We start from the raw sequence: 15,816 nt of genomic DNA, 5'->3' as shown, positions 1-15,816 counted from the left end.
AATATCAAAGATGAAAGAGAAGCCATCAATTGGCTGCCTCCTGCATGCCCCCTAGTGGGGATTGAGCCAGCAAACAGGCACGTGCTCTCACCTGGAACCGAACTGTGACCTCCTGGTTCATGGGTCAATATTCAACCACTGAGCCACACCAGCCAGGCTCCTTGTGAGTTTTATACGTTTTGTTAAGCTTCTTTGTGCCCTTTTTGACATTTTGTGACACTGCCATTAATAATCTCCTTTTAGCATTTATCTTCCCCTTTTTACTGTAACATCAGTTTCCTCATGTGTCCAGAAATGATTTATTATATATTTTTAGTATTTCTTAAACTTTTTTACATCTCCATTTAAATTACATTTTTCTCCTATAGTAATTAAATATAAGGTTGTATTTTTTCACAGGTAGAGGGTGGCAGTGGCAACTTCACCTGGGCCTCTTCTAACGAAACAGTGGCCATGGTAACCACAAAAGGAGTGGTGACTGCTGGTCAGGTCAGAGGCAACAGTACTGTTGTGGCCCGAGATGTACAGAATCCTTTTCGATACGGAGAAATGAAGGTAAACAACCCTCCAAAGAACCTCCTTATTACTCCTGAGATACTACTGCCTAAACTTACTTCTTTTCTTTTCTTTGCTGTCTAAGAAGAAGGGAGAGGGAGAAAGAGATAGAAACATCAGTGATGAAAGAGAATCATCTATCGGCTGCCTCCTGCATACCCCCCACTGGGGACCAAGCCCACAACCTGGGCATGTGTGCTGACTGGAAATCAAACCATGACCTTTCGGTTCATAACTTTTTTTAAAAATTGTTTTATTGCTTAAAGTATTACAAAGAGTATTACATATGTCTCCTTTTTTTTTTCTCCCGCCCTTGACAATCCCCTGGCCTTCCCTACCCCCAGTGTCTTATGTCCATTGGTTATGCTTATATGCATGCATACAAGTCCTTCGGTTGATCTCTTACCGCACCCCCCCCCCCCCACCTCGGTTCATAACTTGATGCTCAACCGCTGAGCTACGCTGGCTGGACTGACATAACTTGCTTGAATGATTAATTTTCCCCCCTCTAGACATACGTCCTGAAACTGAACAAAATTGAACTGTTACCATATCGTGCTGATGTGGAAATTGGCCGGCTCATAGAAATCCCCATTGCCATGTATCACATAAACAAGGAGACCAGGGAGGCCATCGCGTTCTCGGACTGCTCTCTTTTATCCTTGGATCTACACATGGATAGGCAAGGAATCTTCACTCTTTTCAAAGAAGGTGAGAGTAGGCTTTTTATTTTCTTCTTTCTTTGTCTTAGAATTAAAGGACAAATCATCAATTCAGAAACTACAAATTATATTATAAATTTACATATCACCTTTCTTTACAATACTTTTGTTTATTCTGTCAACTGCCCTTGTCGTAAGTGCCTCCTGAATGCCCCCTTGTGGGGAATGGAGCCTGCAACCTGGGTATGTGCCCAGATGGAAATTGAACCCGAGGCCCTTTGGGGCATGGAATGACGCCCAAACAACCGAGCCACACCGGCCAGGGCGATTCTTTTATTTCTATAGACTGATTTCCTTGGGAACCGAGTGCTTGTTGCCCTACTGAAGTCATACTGTGTGATTTGCAGGTATTCAAAGACCTGGACCAAAGCACTGTTCCAGTACACACATAGCAGCCGCATCTCTGGGTCACACTCTGTTGACAGTGAGTGTAACTGAGTATGGAGAGTACATGGAAAGCAGTGCCACGTTTGCTGCTTATGAGCCCCTAAAGGTGAGATATTTTATGGTAAGGACCTGGCATATCTCTCCATGGACTCCACTATGTCTGCTTAGGGGCTTCCTCGCTGCCTGTGATCTCTATTAAAGATCACTGATATTTGTGTTCTCGTTACTTACCACTCTATTTTCTTTCTTCCTTCCTTCCTTTCTTTCTTTCTTTCTTTCTTTCTTTCTTTCTTTCTTTTTTTTGTTAATCTCACCCAAGAATATTTTTTCCATTCTTTTATTTATTTTTGTAAATATTTATATTGACTTAAAATTTTTTATTGATTTTTTTTAAGAGAGAAGAGGAAAGAAGAAGGAGAGAGAGAGAAACATCAATGTGAGAGAGACACATTGATTGCTTGCCTCCCACACACACCCCAACTGGGGCCAGAGATTGAACCTTGAACCCAGGTGCATGCCCTTGACTGGGAATTGAACCTGTGACCCTTTGGTATGTGGGCTGATGCTCCAACCACTGAAAAACACCAGCCAGGGTTACTTACTACTCTCTTGTTTTTAGATCTACAGCTCTCCCATCAAACCTGAGTATTAGGGATCTTACTCCCTCAACTTTCTGCCACAGGAATATCTTTAAGTTGTATCAGCAAGTTTTAGTTATTCCCCTGTCTTTTTTAATGAGATATAAAATATGTATAAAGTGCACTAATCTTAAGGTACTATTTCAGTTTTTACATATGCACATATCTCTGTAAGTACCACCCTGAATAATATATAAAATATTAGCATACTCTCTTTTGAAGAATTCTGAAAGAAAACATTCTAACCTAGGGAGGGAGTCAGTTATCTTTCACCCTTTGTACTTATTGATTTTATTTATTGTTTTATTGATTTCAGAGAGGAAGGGAGAGGGAGCCAGAAACAGCAATGATGAGAATTATTGGTCGGCTGCCTCCCGCAGACCCGCCACCCCGGCCTGTGCCCTTGACTAGAATCGAACCTGGGACCCTTTAGTCCTCAGGCCGACGCTCCATCCACTGAGCCGAACCAGCCAGGGTGGACTTATTGATTTTAATACAACAGATTTTATTTTGAGCCCTAAGGATCGGTCCATTATAATTGGTACATTATGACAGGTGGTAGTTTAGAATAAAAGTAGATAGAGCATGGTAGGCTTTCTAAACATTTAATTCTTTCAGGAGCTAAAATTGATGTCTGTATAAGTTCATGCTGATAGATACTGACAAATCCTAAATTAATGCTCTTCCCATAAGGAGGCACCCATAGGTTCCCTGGACAGTTGCTCAGTGGTTAGAGCATTGGCCTTCAGACCGCACGGTCCCTGGTTCTTTCCCGCACCAGGCCTCATGTGGTGCATGTGGGAGGCAACCAATCAATGTGTCTCTCTCACATGGATGTTGCTCTCTCTCCCCCCTCTCTAAAAATCAATGGAAAAAATATCCTCAGGTGAGGATTTAAAAAAATATTTTAAAGAAAGGTGGCACTCATAGGGAAAAAGTTAACACTAATGAAAGAAGCAAGGTGAATTATTAATTCTTTTTTTTCCAGAGTATACTTATTTTAAAGCTGGGGACAGTGAAACAAGGACGGGCCTGGGGTAGAGGAAGCAACAGAAGCTCACCGGAAAGTCAGAGAAAAGGGGGCCTCGGAGACAGGTTCAGGGGGCTAGTCCAGGATGAGCCGCTGCTGCCCAGGGCTTCCCTGCTTACAAGTCTCGTGGGGACCTTAGAGTTTAGGAGGTGCACGCCTGAGAGGGAAGAAAGGCGTGGGCATGTTCCCAGGAGGAAGAGCACCTAAGTTACTCATTTTAAAAAGACAACTTATTCATTATCTGGTCGGGGCTCCTGCTGCAGGAGGCAACCAATCTGTGTGTCTCTCTTATGTCGACATTTCTCTCCATTTTTCCCTTTCTCTTCCACTCTCTGTAAAAATCAATGGAAAAATATTCTTGGGTGAGGAGGTAGGTAGATAGACAGATAATAGATAAATAAATTGAATCCAATGTTAAAAAAAAATTAGTACAGAGGAAAATGAAAGAAAAAAATGTTAAATAAAAAAAATTAGTGCCCTAACCGGTTTGGCTCAGTGGATAGAGCGTCAGCCTGTGGACTGGAGGGTCCCAGGTTCAATTCCGGTCAAGGGCATGTACCCAGTAGGAGGTGTGCAGGAGGCAGCTGATGTATGTTCCTCTCTCATTGATGTTTCTAACTCTCTATCCCTCTCTCTTCCTCTCTGTGAAAAATCAATAAAATATATATTTAAAAAAATTAGTACAGAGGATGAGAAGCATTCAAAGTGAAGAGGCATTGTGTATTATTTCTTAGTTTGGGAATTAAGTCTAATGTCATTTCAGCATAGTAAAATAACCAGTTTTTTACTTTAGGAAATTGCTGAATTCCCTAACCAATCAAGGATTAATTTCTTTAAATGTCATCAGGCTGTAAACCCTGTGGAAGTGGCATTGGTGACATGGAATTCTGTGAAGGAAACGGTATTTGAAGGGGGCCCTCGTCCATGGATCTTGGAGCCCTCCCAATTCTTTTTGGAGTTGACCACGGAGAAGACAGAGAAAATTGAAATAACACAAGTCCGGCTGCCAGCTAAGAGAAAACAGAACCAGTATACCTACCGGGTCCTGTGCCTGGATTTAGGAGAACAAGTAGGAAAACCACCTTTTTCTAACATTTCTTCTAGCAATACTACCACAAACCTTTTGTACATCTAGCCATTCCTTTTCAGATTCTAATGGATTTAGTTATGGACGAGATAGGAAAATTCTAATGATTGATTAAATGATATTTTTCCTAAATCTCTACTATCCTTTCAATATACCCAAAGGTTTTGACTTGCTCATCTGAGAATTCTAACAGTTCACTAACTAAGAGGTTCAAGATCTTTTTGTAGTAATGAGCTTATTTCAATTACTTTATCACTATAATTTATTTCCTTGTTGTCTAGACTAGAGAACATACGGTTTTTCACTTCCAAAGAATGCGAGGAAGGAAAACTTAGTGTCATCTATCGTTAGCAATTTTGAAGAAACAGGTCTGTGCTGATACGAGTAGCAAGTACCTTGCATTAGTTGCATTAGTCTTGATAATTTTTTGAAGTAGTGATGGATCCATCCACAGCTGTGACCTGCTTCTATCAAAACCAGTGGCAAAGGTTTACAGTTTGACTAGTGTTGAGAGTGCAGTGTATGACTGTGAAACACAGCCAGGCTAACCAGCCTAATGGGGCTATCAGTGTAGGGTTTTAACTTAAGAACTGTGCTATCATCAACGAGCTTCTTCTTTTTTGTAATATATTTGTATTGATTTCAGAGAGGAAGGAAGAGGGAGAGAGAGAGAGAAACATCCATGCTGAGAGAGAATCATGGATCGGCTGCCTCCTGCAAGTCCCCTGCTGGGAATCGAGCCCACAACCCACGCACGTGCCCTTGACCAGAATCGAACCTGGGACCTTTCAGTTCATTGACCGACACTCTATCCACTGAGCCAAACTGGCTAGGGCTCAACTGAGCTTCTTTATAATATCTCTAGTGAGCTCTGTTGTGTATATGGCTAGCTGTTAGTAATTTCAGGCCTAATTACCCCCTTTTGAAGCTCTCTAGCTTCTTTTTGTTTCCACATCCTGTTATTCATTAGCACTGCCACCAGAGACGAGTTGAAACAGAAATCAATTTGTCTACTCTTTACCAACTGGTAACAAAAGACTTGGTGGAGGAAAATACTGAAGTAATTGGTCAGTTATATATTTTTAATGTGTCTTTTTGTTTTCAAATTTCCATAATGCCCTTGTTTCTCTTAGCACTAGCACAGACAATTAAGAATTTTAATGTCTTTTAAGGAATTTGCCTGACTATAATGTCCAAAGAGACTCTATACCAGAATTTGAATAATTCTGACATCTGTAGATGGACAAACTGACATCAGGTGCCTCCGTACAATTACCCCTGCTCTGGTGTTGCCTTAAAGGTCCTGACATTTCGAATTGGAAATCACCCAGCTGTCTTGAACCCTAGTCCAGCTGTCGAGGCTGTGCAGGTGCGCTTCATATGTGCCCACCCTGCCAGCATGTCAGTAGCCCCAGTGTACACGGTGCCACCTGGTGCCCAGCCATGTCCTCTGCCACAGCACAACAAACAACTGGTAAGTAGAGTATTTCCAACTAGCCTGGCACTTTTCTCTTCCATGCTCTAGAGATAAATGGTCTGAAATAATCTTTTGTCATATTAAAGTTAAGGAAATTGTTTTATTTGTTATTAATTCTCAGATAGTGTCTGAGAAGTTATTGAACTAGGTTAGAGTTGGCTACACTGAATGACACTTAATACCTAGCCAGCTTGTAATTATTGGCAATAGACAATAACTTCTCTAAATAACTTCCAAATAGTTTTGCTGATTTCCTACCCCACCAGATCTTTTATTAGCATTTTCAATAAGTAACAGAATTTACCTCTACTCCAAACCCTTCATGAAGAATAATAATATGCAATAACATAGTTGATAGGCAGGCAAGTTAGGAGAATGTTCTTATTCTTAGGAAATGCATGTGGAAATATTTAGGGGTAAAGTGCCACGATGCCTACGTAATTTTGCAAAAAAGAAGACGGAGGAGAAGGGTCTGGAGGTCATAAATGGTGGTGGAAAAAAATAAATAGCTATTTTTAAAAAAGATACACATGTAGGGTGAGAAAGTAGAGGGAGAGAAAGAAAGCAAATGGTGACTCCACATGAAGTATGTGTAGGTATTCATTCTTTCAACACATCTGGAGGTTTGAAAATTGTCAAAGAATAAAATTGGGAGAAAACATGATCCCTAGCTTCAGGGTTATCTTACCAAGCCTCTTAAGAAGTTGTTGTTTTCTTTTCTTTTTATTTTCATGCAGATTCCTGTATCAAGCCTAAGGGACACGGTTCTGGAACTGTCAGTGTTTGATGAGCACAAAAGAAAGTTTGATAATTTCAGTTCACTCATGCTAGAATGGAAATCCTCGAATGAATCACTAGCTCATTTCGAAAATTACAATTCAGTAGAGATGGTAGCAAAGGATGATGGCAGTGGGCAGACTCGATTACATGGTACTGTGAAAGTTTATGAACGTTTTCATATGCCTGCTAAATGGTTCTGCATTAAATATTTCCTTGTGGGTGGTGGTTTGTTTCAGATTTTGTCATATCTCAACTTTCTTTCCTTTTTTCTTTTTTCTTTTGTTATTCCTCACCCCAGGATATTTTTCTATTGATTTTAGAGAGAGTAGAAGGGAGGGCAGGGAGAAAGAGAGAAAGATCTATGCGGGTCAGGGATCAAACCTGCAACCCAGGTACATGCCCTTGACTGGGAATCGAACTGTGACTCTTTGGGACCTTGGCCAACACTCTAACCATTTAGCACACCAGCCAAGGCTCACTTGCATCTTTGATCATTGCATTTTTAAAAAAAACATAAAGGTAAATTTCCTTTTTTGAAAAGCTGTGGTCTAGGGTGCAATATTTCTCACAAGAACATCAAATTAAATTAATCTTAAAATATTGATCGCCTATTATTTGCCTAAGATTATGGAAATATTATTCATTTGTCAGCCAGTATGTATTGAATGGCTATTACATGTCAGACTGTGTGCTAGGCACTTGGAGATATAGTGGTAAATGAAGCAGAAACAGCCTCTGCCTTCATAGAATTACAGTCTAATTGGTGAAGCCAGACTTTAAACATTATATTTGTGTTATGTGTTGGAAGGGCAAATATGGGGTGCTTTAAGAGCTTACAATAGGAGAACCTAACCTCGTTTAGAACAGGCTACCTTGAGAAGGTAACATGCTGAGACCTGAAGGGATGTTGAAAAGAGGAAATAGAAAGAATGAGCTGAATAAGGTGAGTGAGACTGACTTAAAGAGGCACTAGATGAGGTACAAGATGAGGTCCTAAGAGGGCAACAAGACCTCCTGCGCAGTCTCTCATCAAGCCTCTGCTTGTATCTGATGGCCCATTCACCAAAGCAAGCCACTTGGCCAACAACAGAGTCAGGGTGGGTGAGGAGCACTCAAGGATATGGATACCAGCAGGCATGATTCACTGCAGGCAATTAATATAACAGTCTACCTAAAATCAATCCCAGCCCTAGCCGGTTTGGCTCAGTGGATAGAGCATCGGCCTGCGGACCGAAAGATCCCAGGTTCGATTCCCGTCAAGGGCACTTATCTCGGTTGCAGGCTTCTCCCTGGACCAGGCCCTTGGTTGGGGCTCCAGCAGGAGGCAAACAATCGATGTGCTTCTTTCACATCCTTATTTCTCTCTGTCTTTCCCTCTCTCTTCCACTCTCTCTAAAAATCAATGGAAAAATATCCTCAGGTAAGGATTAAAAAAATACAATAATAAAATAAAATAAAATAAATCCCCAAAGTGAAGAAGACAGTGGTACAAAAGGGTAACTTTTAGGTTTTTGGCATGAGCATTTGGATGGACCGTGTAACCAGTCAGTGGAATAAGAAACACCAGAGAAGGAGAACTACGTTTAGCCTTTCCTTACCCACAGGAGCTTACATTCAGAACAAGTTTAAAAGCTTAGGTAAAGGATATTAATATGTAGATGATACTATAACACTAACAGTATGATACAATTGGTGTAAAAAGTGGTAGAGAAGCAAGAGATGTCCCTTGTACCCTATATCAATCAATTACCAAATACCTTCATTGTTACCTTCTAAATATTTTTTTGTTCCATCCCTTCCTCTCTAACTTCATCATTGACGTCCTTATCACCTCTACCCTGCATCACCAGGGTAGCCTCCCAAGTGATCTCATTTGGTGCTGCTACCCTCAAACCTCCACATTACTGTCCAGAATGATCTTTCTAAAATACAAATCTAGCCCTGGCCGGCGTGGCTCTGTTGGTTGAGTGTTGTTCCATGCACCAAAAGGTCACCAGTTTGATCCCCGGTCAGGGCACATGCCCAGGTTGTGGGTTCACCCCCTGGTCGGGGTACATGCAGAAAGCAACTGATAGCTGTTTCTCCCTTACATCAATGCTGCTCTCTCTTCCTCCCTCTCCCTTCTCCTCTCTATAAATCAATAAAAACACATTTTTTTAAAACGTGCTTTCTTCTTAAAAAAAGAAAACAAATCTGAGTCTCCCTCTTAAAATTCTCTTTTTGGCTATTGTTTACTGAGCTCTCCTGAAATGCCAGGTATAGCACTAAATACTTTACTGTGTACATTTTCTCATGTGATCCTCATAGCAACCATGAGAGACTGGCATTATAACCCCGATTTTTAAAGTTTATTCGTTCATCAAACAGTTCTTGCATTCTCAGTATATTCTAGGCACAGTGTTAGGCCCTGGATTATAACAGTCAGTAGGTGAAGCAATAAGTTCTCTGACATCAAAGCCTGTATTCTTCTTTTTTTTTTAAATTCTCACTCGAGGTTATGTTTATTGATTTTAGAGAGGGGGAAGGGAGAGAGAGAGAGAGAGAGAGAGAGAGAAGCATAAATCAGTTGCCTCCTCAGTATGCCCTTACCCGGTATTAAACCCACAACCTAGGTATGTGTCCTGACTGGGAATCGATGTGTAAAAGATGACACTTCACCCGATTGAGCCACACCAGCCAGGGCCAGCCTACGCTCTTGACCACGGACTGTGCTGCCACCATATTGCCTTCAGGGGCTCCCCATGCATTTCGGGATACAACTCATATGTTGCCGCTTACTGTATTGAGTCCTGCCTACTTTGGCTTCACTTATTACCATCCACATAGACCCTCCATTTTCTTCATATGCTCAACTTTAGATTCTTAACCATGACAAGCCTTGTCATACTTCTTTCCTTTGTATATGTTGTATGTTCTCTTTTCTTGCATCTTCACTGGGCTAACATCTTCTTGTAATCTGGGAGTTTTCTGTCCCTCTATATTCCCAATCTAAGGGAAATATTTCTTCTTTATCGTGTTCTATATTCTGCATACATGTGCTCTGTTCATACGTCTATAATAGCACTTACCACCCTGTATTGCAGTGGTTGGTTTCCCTCTCGGTTGCCCTACTAAGCTGTAAGTGTCTTTGAAGGCAAAGATTGTGTTGTTTTCTTCATCTCTGTATCTTAATTACCTGGCATTCTATGTAGCATTTAGCAGGTCTTCAGTAAATCTTTGTTGAATGAATGAATGAATAAAGCATCATCAGAAAATGCTTCACAGATTTAGGGATGATGATCATGTGTTGAGGATAAAATAACTGACCTACATAAAGAGGCAGATTCATGTTAGTTAATTTAAAAAAGAAAAGAAAAGCAAAAATAAAGCAGGGTCAGATTATAGAAGGCTTTGAAACGAGTTTAAGGCTGAGACTGGTTTGGCTCAGTGGATGGAGCGTCAGCCTGCGGACTGAAGGGTCCTGGGTTCGATTCCGGTCAAGGGCATGTACCTGGGTTGCGGGCACATCCCCAGTGGGAGATGTGCAGGAGGCAGCTGATCGATGTTTCTCTCTCTCATCGATGTTTCTGACTCTCTATCTCTCTCCCTTCCTCTCTCTAAAAAATCAATAAAATATATATTTAAAAAAAAAAAACGAGTTTAAGGAGTTTGAATTGTTCTAATAAGAAATAGCTATGTTAAATTTTTAAATAGGGGATTGATATGACATTATATATACAAAATAGTTTAGAAGAGTTTTAGATCCCACTTTATTTCTCACTTCCATTTTTAATGTTTTTATTATTGATTGTAGAGAGGGGAAGGGAGAGAGAGAGACAGAAACATCAATGAGAAACATTAACATCAATTGGCTGCCTCCGGGCCGCCCCCTGCTGGGGATCAAGCCCAAGCATGTGCCCTGACTGGGAATCAAACCCGCGACCTCCTGGTGCATGGGTCAGTGCTCAACCATTGAGCCATACCAGCGGGGCTCAATTCCATTTTTAAATTAAACCAAAAGTTTCTCGTACATTGTCATCAGTCTATTTTTGGACTCACAGACCATCAGAGCTGGAAAGAATTTTCGATTTTGCCTGGCTTAATCCCTCATTTAATAAAGGAACTGAGAAATTACGTGGTTGCCCAGGGTCACATAGGAATATAGTGGCAGAGTCAACACGAAAACCCAGTTTTCTGATTCTTGTGTGTTTCCCCATTCAGTGTTTTTTTTCTCCCTGCAACAAAACACTGTTTGAAATAAATTAGGGTAGAATTTGGTTTTCTGGAGACGCTTTTGTATTCTGCATGTTATTGTCTCACGGAATATTTTTCTGCACGTCCCTAGGTCATCAGATCCTTAAAGCACATCAGATAAAAGGGACTGTACTCATCGGAGTCTGTTGTGTAGGCTATTCAGAGGAAAGTTCAAAGGTAAGTGGAGATTGTTATATAAGAAATATAAATTAAAGAACTGAAATTTCAGGTTCTTCTTTAGAAGTCGTTTGTCACTGACATACATCTGGGAACTGTGTGTGTACTTCTGTGCTCCTGTTATCTTTGGCAACAGAAAGAGGACTGGGATCGTTCTTCACTGAGTTGAGGAATTGAAAGTTTATAGTCACCTTTGCGGCTCTTACTACATTTCTAGGTACTTCCCAACTTGCCCAAATCTGCAGCTGTGGAGCTGCTCCTGGTGGGTGACGTGACTGTGCTGCCTGAGAATGCCACCATCTACAACCATCCAGACGTGAAGGTAGAAGCTGTATTGGTCTAGTTAAATGGAATCATATTGGATGGGAGAGTACTAGGTTATTAAGGCTAACAGTATAAGCATAAAAAAGCTCACTTATGTGTTTAAAATCATGGCTACACATATACATATATCATCATAATTAGCTACAATATCCTTAGGAGTTAGACTTTAATATTCATATTTTGTTTTTGGTCCATTAATCACATACTCTTTCTTAGGTAGATAGAAGCTGTTTTCTTTGAATTATTTATAAACCAAAGGGAATGGAATACTGTTTGTCTGATTTTTCCATAGGAAATATTTAGCCTTGTGGAAGGGTCTGGTTATTTTTCAGTCAACAGCAGTGAGCAGGACATTGTCACCATCATTTACATGGAAGCAGAAAGCTCTGTGCAGGTGAGTGCTAGAGATATTCCCAGATTGATGGTCTCAGGTCAAAGCCACTCTTAGGAGAATGATTGGAAAAATTCCATTGTGTGTTTCAAACCAGTTACAAAAATAACATTTGTTTCTTTTGCTTTTTTTAACCTATATAGACTCTTCAGCCAAAAAATGAGGGTTGTTTTATTTTTTTAACTAGCTGCAATACTGGACAATTGTTGGTTCTGGTTGAGCTGAGACATTATATTTTTAAGATTTCCATTAAAAGAAGGTTAATTTCTATAAATGGATAGTTAGATATACTATTGACCATGTAACCTGAGTATAGGTGCTTTTAGACAGGATATAACAACTCAAGTTTTTAAGCTGACTTCATAGCCAATATGCCAAGGGATTTGCTTTTAGTTGACTTATAAAAAAAAAACAACTTTATATTGCCCTAGCCGGTTTTGCTCAGTGGCTAGAGCAGTGATGGCGAACCTTTTGAGCTCGGCGTGTCAGCATTTTGAAAAACCCTAACTTAACTCTGGTGCCGTGTCACATATAGAAACTTTTTGATATTTGCAACCATAGTAAAACAAAGATGTATATTTTTGATACTTATTTTATATATTTAAATGCCATTTAACAAAGAAAAATCAACCCAAAAAATGAGTTCGCGTGTCACATCTGACACGCGTGTCATAGGTTCGCCATCACTGGGCTAGAGCGTCAACCTGCGGACCAAAAGGACCTGTGGACCAAAGGGTCCCAGATTCACTTCTGGTCAAGGGCACATACCTTGGCTGCAGGCTCCTCCCTGGACCAGGCCCTGGAAGGGGGTCGTGCAGGAGGCAACCAATCGATGTGTTTCTCTCACATCGATATTTCTCTCTGTCTTTCCCTCTCTCTCCCACTCTCTAAAAAGCAATGGAAAAATATCCTCAGGTGAGGATTTAAAATTTAAAAAGGTGATACCTTACATTAACATATGCTTATATTTTCTTCCCTTCTAAGAGCTCAAAAGAATTTAACTTACTTTAGTCATAATGTTTGTCATTAAAAGGGGAGATTGAGGCCCCACGTGCAGGCAGTGGATGTGAGAACATGCTGTAGCAAAGAAGGAAAGACAAAGAATCGGTCTGCCCAGTGCTTTCTCCCTCGCTGACAACTGCAACATACATGGACTTGACTTTCTTCATAAAGTCCTTTCCCTGTTCATAATTAAGAGGCTGGACCTGTATATTGGATTCTGCTTGAATTTAATCAACTTACATTCTGCTTTTTATCAGTTAATAATTGTTAAGGGTCCGTATTTTGCCATTAACTGAAACATCACATTAAGTGTGTATATTGTGCTATGTCTGAAACATGTGAAGTGATCTCTCAAAGTTCCCATCACAAAGAAAACAAGATATTACATTTTCTGCTTTCGATGGAAATAGTCGCCATGATGCCGTGGTCACTGTGGCTCAGTGGGTTGGGCATTGTCCCATGCACCAAGAGGTCGCCAGTTCAATTTCCGGTCAGGGCACATGCTCGATCCATGTTAGGGGGCGTGCAGGGGGCAGCCAATCGATGTTTCACTATCACATTGATGTTTCTGTCTCTCTCTCCCCCTCCCTTTCTCTCTCTCTCAAATTCAATTTAAAAATCTTTTAAAAAAAGAAATAGTTGCCATAATTATGTTTGGACCATGTTTGCTTCTTTACCCAGCTACCATCTTCTTCCTTCTAGTTAGTTCCAATACATCCTGGATTTCTCACCTTGGAGGTCTATGATCTGTGCTTGGCTTTCTTGGGTCCAGCACTGGCCCACCTCAGGGTGTCAGACATACAAGAGCTGGAGCTTGATCTCATTGATAAGGTGAGAAATATGTGCTTTATCTTACAAATGAAACAGGCCTCATTTTCATTCTCAAACATCACTTAATATAGTCTCTGCTCAGGACCTTTGGTAGTGTTACTGGAAAAGCTGCCCTTAAAGAACAACATTCCGCCCTGACCGGTTTGGCTCAGTGGATAGAGCATTGGCCTGTGGACTGAAGGGTTTCAGGTTCGATTTCGGTCAAGGGCATGTACCTTGGTTGCGGGCACATTCCCAGTGAGGAGTGTGCAGGAGGCAGCTGATCGATGTTTCTCTCTCATTGATGTTTCTAATTCTCTATCCCTCTCCCTTCCTCTCTGTAAAAAAATCAATAAAATATATTTTTTAAAAATTCCAACATTAAACATGGTAAAGATAGGCCCTGGTCAGATGGCTCAGTTAGTTGGAATGTTGTCTATAATCCAAAATGTTGCAGGTTTGATTCCCGGTCAGGGCACATATCCACAGGTTCAACCCCAAGTCAGGGTGCTTACAGGAGGCAATAGTATTTCTCTCTTTTCTCTCTCTCTCTATCTCTCTCTCCTTCCTCTCTCTCTAAAAATCAATAAAAAGACATATCCCCAGGTGAGGATTTAAAAAACAAGTAAATAAAAATAAACATGGTGAAGATAAATACGGTACACATAGATTAGTCTTGTTTGAACAAAGGCTGACCAGGAACATTTAGCATGAAAAGTTTGCCACCTCTAAGATTTAGACTGTCCTTGATGAATGAGGCACCTCTACTAAAAATTACCTCTTTTTAAAAACTATTAGGTTGAAATAGGTAAAAGTGTGTTAGTAACTGTGAGAGTTCTTGGCTCTTCCAAACGCCCATTCCGAAATAAATACTTCAGAAACATGGAGCTCAAACTGCAGTTGGCGTCTGCCATTGTCACCCTGACGTGAGTACCATTTCAATACTTCTTCCTCCCTATGCTCCACATCTTGACACTCTCCTTCCTGGTAACCTGGTAACCCATGGTTGTTTCGAGTTTCCTCTTTCCCTTTTTGTCACAGTACCTTTCGGCCCTTACTCTCTTCCCATATTCAGATGTCTTGTTTGAGAGCTAAAATCATAAGTCTCATCAGTTTTTCCATTTTATGAAACTTCTTCCGGGGTGAGATCCTTTTGGGGTGCTTCTATATAGAGGACCTTCAAAAATCTATTTAGAAGCAGAGTCACTAGTATACCCGCCTGTGAAAGGGGAATTGCAGGTATTCTAAGGCAGTTTAGTATTTGCAGTTTTGCCAGTCTATGTTTATATTGCCCTACTAGAGGCCTGGTACATGAAATTTGAGCATGGGGGGGATCCCCTCAGCCTAGCCTCTACCCTCTCCAATCCGGGATCCCTCAGGGGATGTCCGACTGCAGGTTTAGGCCCGATCCCTGTGATCCCTGTGATGGGGCCTAAACCTGCAGTTGGACATCCCTCTCACAATCCTGGACCCCTGACTCCTAATCGCTCACCTGCCTGCTGGACTGGTCGCCCCTAACTGCCCCCCCACCAGCCTGATTGCCTCTTACTGCTCCCCCTGCTGGCCTGGTTGCCCCCAACTGCCCCTCCTGCCAGCCTGGTTGCCCCTGATGGCCCCCCCACCGGCCTGGTTGCCCCATGCAGCCTGCTGTTCAGTCGTTTGGTCATCCCTCACTAACCCCCCTGCCAGTCTGCTCACCCCCAACTGCCCTCCCCTGCTGGCCTGACCGCCCCTAACCACCTCTGCCTCAGCCCTGCCACCATGGCTTTGTCCGGAAGGACATCCGGAAGGTCTCCTGGTCTAATTAGCATATTATCCTTTTATTAGTGTAGAGGATTCCTTTGGCGCCTTAGAACAAGATTTTTGTCTTCAAGAGATTCCTGCCATTGCCATGAACTGGGTCTTGACTTTGGAAATTTATTTTCTGGCAGTTCCCTCTAACCATAGTTAAGATGAGCAGAAAATGTTAAGCATCTTTAGAAAGATGCATAACTGGCCAGTCTTAAAACCAAATCTTTCTCATCTAAAAATACATGGGTCTTTGCAGGCTAATGGAGGAACAGGACAAATACTCCGAAAATTATATCCTTCGAGCTGTCACTGTGGGGCAAACCACACTTGTGGCTATTGCTAGGGACAAGATGGGGAGAAAATTCACATCAGCTCCTAGGCAAATTGAAGTAAGAAAATTACCTCATTCAAA

The 15,816-nt window shown here is 41.3% G+C and overlaps 1 protein-coding gene across 1 annotated transcript in view; it reads left to right on the top strand.

Moving 5' to 3' along the window:
- NUP210L (nucleoporin 210 like) overlaps positions 1-15,816 on the top strand; it is a 53,310-nt gene that overhangs the window by 18,854 nt on the left and 18,640 nt on the right. The window contains exons 12-23 of the mRNA XM_070396273.1: positions 400-555; positions 1,068-1,266; positions 1,625-1,770; positions 4,180-4,401; positions 5,720-5,893; positions 6,634-6,826; positions 11,001-11,086; positions 11,304-11,408; positions 11,703-11,808; positions 13,510-13,634; positions 14,412-14,539; positions 15,661-15,793. Of these exons, the coding sequence (XP_070252374.1) occupies positions 400-555; positions 1,068-1,266; positions 1,625-1,770; positions 4,180-4,401; positions 5,720-5,893; positions 6,634-6,826; positions 11,001-11,086; positions 11,304-11,408; positions 11,703-11,808; positions 13,510-13,634; positions 14,412-14,539; positions 15,661-15,793 (1,773 nt within the window). The remainder of the gene's footprint in view (positions 1-399; positions 556-1,067; positions 1,267-1,624; positions 1,771-4,179; positions 4,402-5,719; positions 5,894-6,633; positions 6,827-11,000; positions 11,087-11,303; positions 11,409-11,702; positions 11,809-13,509; positions 13,635-14,411; positions 14,540-15,660; positions 15,794-15,816) is intronic.

The sequence above is a fragment of the Myotis yumanensis genome, unplaced genomic scaffold (genome assembly GCF_028538775.1).
Source record: "Myotis yumanensis isolate MYYU_CA2020_CCGP unplaced genomic scaffold, mMyoYum1.0.hap1 SCAF_17, whole genome shotgun sequence".
Lineage (NCBI taxonomy): Eukaryota > Metazoa > Chordata > Mammalia > Chiroptera > Vespertilionidae > Myotis > Myotis yumanensis.
The sequence above is the reverse complement of the archived record's forward strand: the minus strand, read 5'-3'. Positions and strand labels throughout refer to the sequence as shown.